At 44.7% G+C, this 6,408-nt stretch overlaps 1 protein-coding gene across 1 annotated transcript in view; it reads right to left on the minus strand.

The window, feature by feature from the left end:
• Window positions 1–3,765: 3,765 nt before the first annotated feature.
• LOC107299646 (olfactory receptor 6J1-like) overlaps window positions 3,766–6,408 on the minus strand; it is a gene marked incomplete at its 3' end in the record, with an annotated part of 4,564 nt that continues 1,921 nt past the window's right edge. The window contains exon 2 of the mRNA XM_015829003.1: window positions 3,766–4,737. Within this exon, the coding sequence (XP_015684489.1) occupies window positions 3,766–4,737 (972 nt within the window). The remainder of the gene's footprint in view (window positions 4,738–6,408) is intronic.

Consider the following 6,408-nt stretch of genomic DNA (forward strand, 5'->3'; position numbering starts at 1 on the left):
AGCGTGTGTCCTTATTTTGATGACGTTCTCATTGCAGGTGACTTTCCACAAATGCTGGCTGAGAGGTTAAGGGCTGTTTTGCTTCGTTTCCAAAGAGCAGGTCTTAAATTAAAACAGGACAAATGTAAGATTGGGGTGCAATCCACTGACTTCTTGGATTCAGGATAGATGCTCAGGGTATCCACCCGTCTGATGCTAAGCTCAAAGCCCCAAGTCTAAGGGTGAATTACAAGCCTTTTTGGGTTTATTAAACTTTTATCATGCCTTTCTACCTCAGAAAGCTTCTATTGCAGAACCTTTGCACAGACTTCTTGACAAAAATGCTTGTTGGCGCTGGACCAAAGTCCACGAGGCCAGTTTCAATGAGGTTAAAGCTTTGCTTACATCAAATGCGGTGTTGGCTCATTTCAATGAGCAGTTGCCAGTGTGTCTGGCTTGTGATGCCTCCCCCTACGGTGTGGGTACTGTACTTAGCCATCTGATGGCTAATGGGACTCAGGTCCCTGTGGCTTATTATTCTAGGACTTTATCTGCTGCTGAGCGCAACTATGCTCAAATTGATAGGGAGGCTTTGGCTCTTGTGGCTGGAATTAAAAAGTTCCATGACTTTCTTTATGGCCGCCACTTTACGGTCTTTACTGACCACAAGCCTTTGCTGGGGTTATTCACTACATCCAAACAAACAACTCACATCCTGTCCCCTCGTATGCTGCATTGGTCCATCTTCCTGTCAGCTTATGATTATTTACTGGTCCACAAGCCTGGCAAGGATATGGGTCATGCAGATGCATTGAGTAGGCTGCCATTGCCTACTGTGGAGCCTGATCCCGCTCCTGCTGTACACATATTGTCCATTCAGGAGTTGCCTGAGTGTCCCCTCAAAGCTAGGGATGTGGCTGCTGAAACTGCCACTGACCACACGCTCAAACGCATGCTGTCATGGGTCCTGTCAGGTTGGGCTGATAGGTGCCCTGCGGAGGATTTTCAACATTTTTGGGTCAAGAGGTACGAGTTGTCCACTTTCAATGGCTGCCTCCTTTGGGGATTGAGAGTTGTTATCCCGGCCTCCTTGAGGGCTAGAATCTTGATTTCATTACATGAAGGCCACCCCGGAATCGTCAGTATGAAAGCGCTTGCACACAGCCATCTGTGGTGGCCTGGCATTGATCGGGCCATCGAGGCCCAGGTACATGGGTGTCATGCATGCCAGCAGTCCAGGCCTGAAATGCCCCAGGCCCCTGTGCACAGGTGGGAGGAAACACACATTCCATGGTCTAGGATACATGTAGATTACGCTGGGCCCTTTCAGGGACAATTCTTCCTGGTTGTTGTTGATAGCCATTCCAAATGGCTGGAGGTCGTGCCTGTGTCTTCTACCACAGCCGCCAAAACCATTCAAGTGTTGAGAAACATTTTTGCTGCACACGGGTTGCCAGATGTTCTGGTGTCAGATAACGGTCCTCAATTTACTTCTACTGAGTTTCAGGGATTTCTACAGGCCAACATGATCCGCCACGCTGCTTCGGCTCCTTTTCCTCCTTCCACCAACGGTCTGGCTGAACGGATGGTCCGCGTTGCCAAGGACGCCCTCAAGAAGCTGACTTACGGCAATTGGCATCACAGGTTGGCTGACTTTCTTCTAGCCCATCGTACTACTCCGTGCACTGCCACGGGTAAGTGCCTGGCCGAACTCCGTTGGGGTCGTCGGCTCGTGACTAAATTGGACAGGCTGCATCCGGAGCGTGTAGCATCACAGGTGTCCCAGCCACACCCACCATGGGTCCTGCATGAAGGCGATCCTGTCTGGGCCAGGAACTACGGGCCTGGACACCTCTGGGTCCCGGCGGTGGTCTGCAAGGTCTCGGGGCCACTGTCCTACGAGGTGTCCCTGGAAGATGGCCATGTTCTTCGCCACCACATTGATCAATTACATGTGAGGCGGGACTCGCCTGGGGTTCCTCCTCAGTCTCCTCTAGGGGGGAGGAGGAATGGGGAATGCATTCTGAGAATCAGAATCTGCTGCCAACAATGGTTGTGGGGAACAACACGGGCACTCACCACCCAAGTTCCACAGGTGATTCAGGTAGCAATTCATGGGGACGGGGGCACACAGACACCCCCACATACACTCCAGCCTGGGAGTCCCACCGGAGGTATACTAACTATCCACACCTCACAAACAATACTCCAGACACGGAGAATAACTGGGAGCATACTCACAACTCACAACATGCAAGAGAGCAGGCCAATCAGAAGGGGAACACATCCTTTGCCGAATTGGCTCATAGAAGGATGTCCCCACACATAAGGGCTAACAGGGAGATATCGCTAGACCCTCACACCACAGGAAGGGGCCAGGAAAACCACACTCCGTTAGGAAACACGGAGATGAGTTCAGAGGGGTTGGAAAACTCCAGAGGGGGTAGGTCAACCAGGTACAGCAATCAACAGAGTTCTGACTTCTCAAGCCTAGGAAACGGGCAGGAAAGTCTAACAGAAGTCTAACAAGACAACCACAGGGCGATTCACCTAGTGTGGGAAGCAACGGGGAAAACACTACAGGTTCCCCAGGTCCCAGAAGGTCGCTCAGGGTCAAGGGCCCTCCCAAATACCTTGCAGATTACGTAAGGTGAACCTGTTAATTGTAATAACTGAACTAAAGGTCCTGACTGGGTGATTCGATGTAAATGATGCTGGGTCTACTGAGTCTCCCTACGACAGAACTGTCCCACATCTTACACACACTGTGTGACTTATCTCAACAGTATTTATATAACCATCACTATGATGGCGTCCATGTGGGTGCCGTATTCTTTCATCTAGGGGGAAGGGGTGTTGTGTCCTGAGCCTGCAAAAGCAGGCTTGGGACGTTGCAAGAGTCCCGGGCATTTTCAAAAGCTGCCCGGGACCAGACTGAGCGGCGTCGGCCTTGCGCGCATACATAAGGCGGGAAAATACCGCCTTGTCATTGGTTGGAAATGCCCGGGGATCAGAAGGTATAAATAGAGGCCTGCGTGCCTCTGCTCGGGTTGTTCGTAGAATGGAAGCAGAGAATAAAGATTTGTTAGAAATGCTTCGTCTCAAGCGCCATTATTCTCCGGACTTAACAAGTACTGTATTGTTTTTTTTTCTTCCCTTGTGAATTTGATTCCTTTGGAGATGTTGATGTTTTAGTGTGTGATTTTTAATTGGTCCCTTTTTATTATGGTCACGGCATCATCTGCATACCGAATCCATATTTTGGGTTCAATGTGTGGGACTGCTATTGATTCCATTATGACCTCTGCTGTGAGTTCTGAAAATGGGGATCCCATAGGTATTATTCCTTTGATTTGTTGATATGTTTGCCCATCAAATTGAAAGTATGTGGTTAGGCAAAGGTTGATAAGAGGCTGCAACTGGCATTCCAGGTGTGGGTGTGCTTTCTATAGGTCCATTAGTAACAAATGGATATAATTATTTGTTACCAAGGGACATAAAGAACTTTCATGACCAACCTGGGTTGAACCTTCCATTCAAATCTTGGCAATCCCTAAAAGATCAGTTAGAAATAATAGCAACAATATTCATATATATAATTAATTGCATTCAGCAAAAAGGCCATTATACAGTATGATTGTGAATAATTAGAAAAATGACTATCTCTAGTTTCTTTTTATTAAAAGGAAATATTCCCAATACTGTAGAGTGGGGAGAGATGGAACCTGTTAACTCTTCAACAGATACTTTACAATTAAAAAAGAAATCTATTATTTCCCAACACACCACAAATTTTATGAGCAATCCGCTCTGTAACATGCCTCATCGTGTTTCTTAGTACAAGTTTCACGGTGCCATTTTGCAGGGTGAAGAAGAAAGGGTTCAGGAAAGGACAGACAATTGTGGTGAGTACAGCAGGGACCTTATGGACTTCAAGAGTCTTCTTTTGGGATGGTGTGACATAGATGAAGATGCTGATGCCACAGGAGATGGAGATGATGGTCAGATGTGAAGCACAAGTATTGAAGGCTTTTGCCTGACCTGAAGGGGTAGAGATGCGGACTATTGCTGAGATGATATACATGTAAGAAACTAAGGTTAAGACCAAAGAGCAGAGGATAACAACAGAAGACAGCACAAAGTCCATCAACTCTATCGCTTGGGTGTCACTGCAGGACAGATTCAGGAGAGGGCCACTGTCACAAAAGAAATGATTGATGACGTTAGACTTGCAGTAGGACAGCCTGGAGATCATAATGATGGGAATAAGAACTGAGAGGAACCCACCCAACCAGCAAGCCAAAACCATCTGGATGCAGACCTGGCTATTCATGATCGCATGATATTGCAATGGCCTGCATATGGTGGCATAGCGGTCATAGGACATGGAGGTAAACAAAAGAAACTGTACTGTCCCTAAGAAGAAATAGAAATAAGACTGTGTCATGCAGCCAGCAAAAGAAATAGACTTGTCACCAGAGAGGAGGTTCCAGAGCAATTGCGGGCTGGTGACAGTGGTGAAGAAGATGTCCAGTATGGAGACATTGCCAAGAAAGAAGTACATCGGGTTATGGAGGCGGTTATCTACCAATACAATGCAGAGGATGACCATATTGGCCCCCAAGCTTGCAATGTACATGGTTAAAAAAAGGAAGGCTAGCAGGAGCTCAATTTGACGGCCAATGGAAAAACCCATGAGGATGAATTCAGAAATGCTTTGGTTCTCTGACTTTTTCTGATGGTCCTCAAGAACAGCACCTGAAAGGACAAAGGTTATAATTGAGAAACACCAATGCACCAAATCCTGCTTGTATATTAAAATATGTTGTCAAAAATGTAATTGAATTCTTTGGGATTATCTCAAGAAACATATCTTACTTACCAGTCGTTTCTTCCTGTATCCCTTGGTAGAATTTGTTTTGCTGTTTTATTCAGTGAATGAAACACATACTGAGTTGCCCCTTTTGTAGCACCAGCTCAGATCCCAAATGGGAAGATTACTTCCACACCAGGAGAGAAGATCAGGAGAACTCCTAGTTGTTGAGCTGCATTGTTTGGCATCAATATTCTGCCTTAGATACAGGAGGGATTTTTCCTAGGTTGAGTTTCCCCATTCTGACATTCATGAAGAAATAAACCATGCTGTGACTTAATTGAAGGCCTGGTCCACACAAACATGAAGACAAGGGCTGCAGTTCTGGAACATGTTGAGCAACAAATGGCCCTACTCCATGTTCTATGTCTCCAGCAACGGGTTTGATTTGGCGAACTCAGATTTATAATCTTACTTTTATATGTCAATAGGATAAGCTCTTCTCTCTATTGAAGACAAGATCTGCACATATCTCTCTATACTTGTCCACTCACATCAAATGGATTTGCCTTTTGTAGACTGGACCACTTGTTTTTCCAACCCACTCATGTCTACAAGAAACAAATATTCAATCCCATTTTTTTTCCCTCCAAACCTATCCCCAATATATATTTCCCTCAGAATGTCTGAAACTGAAGCAAGTATCTTCTGCTGCAAAAACAAGCTTGGATGCCTTAAATTATTTAATGAAGGACTGATTGATTAATGACTATCAATCTTAAAGGCTCAAATATTATCTCTGGGTTGGAGACAGAGATATCTGGTTGGCCATAATGCTGAACTTTGATCAATTGTGATTATTCCTATCTTCTTATGTACATATAGGTAATAATAATAATAATAATAATAATAATAATAATAATAATAATAATAACAACAACAACAACAACAACAACAACAACTCAAGAAGCTTGGGAAATTTTGAAAAGCGAGATAATAGAAGCCCAGTCTAGCACAATACCAACAAAGAGGAAAAATAACAGCTCTCAAAAGAAACCAGCATGGCTGCATAAAGAACTCTCTGATAAATTGAAAGATAAAAAGGACAAGTATGGAAAGTGGAAAGAGGGGCACATAACTTAATCAGAATATCAACAAATAGCCTGAGCCTGCAAAGATGAAGTGAGGAAAGCTAAGGCTCATAATGAACTAAGGCTTGCGACCAAAGTCAAAAATCACAAAAAAAGCTTCTTTCAACATGTAAAAAACAAGAAAAAATGAAGGAAATGATTGATCCATTAGTGGGTGAAAGTGGCAAGAAGGTGACAAGCAATAGGGAGAAAGCAGAACTATTTAACTCGTTTTTTGCATCTGTCTTTACACAAAGGGAAAAAACAGAGCAACCTATGAAAAAGAATGCCATAAAAAACAGTATAGAAACACAAGTTAAGATAGGCAAGAAAATGATAAGTGAGCACCTGTCCAGCCTAGATGAGTTCAAATCACCAGGACCAGATGGATTACACCCCAAGGTTCTCAAGGAACTGGCAGATGTGATCTCAGAACCACTGAACTATATTTTTCAAAGATCTTGGAGCACTGGGGAACTACCAGAG

This window comes from Protobothrops mucrosquamatus, unplaced genomic scaffold, assembly GCF_001527695.2.
Source record: "Protobothrops mucrosquamatus isolate PMUCROS unplaced genomic scaffold, P.Mucros_1.0 scaffold5226, whole genome shotgun sequence".
In the NCBI taxonomy this organism is placed as follows: domain Eukaryota; kingdom Metazoa; phylum Chordata; class Lepidosauria; order Squamata; family Viperidae; genus Protobothrops; species Protobothrops mucrosquamatus.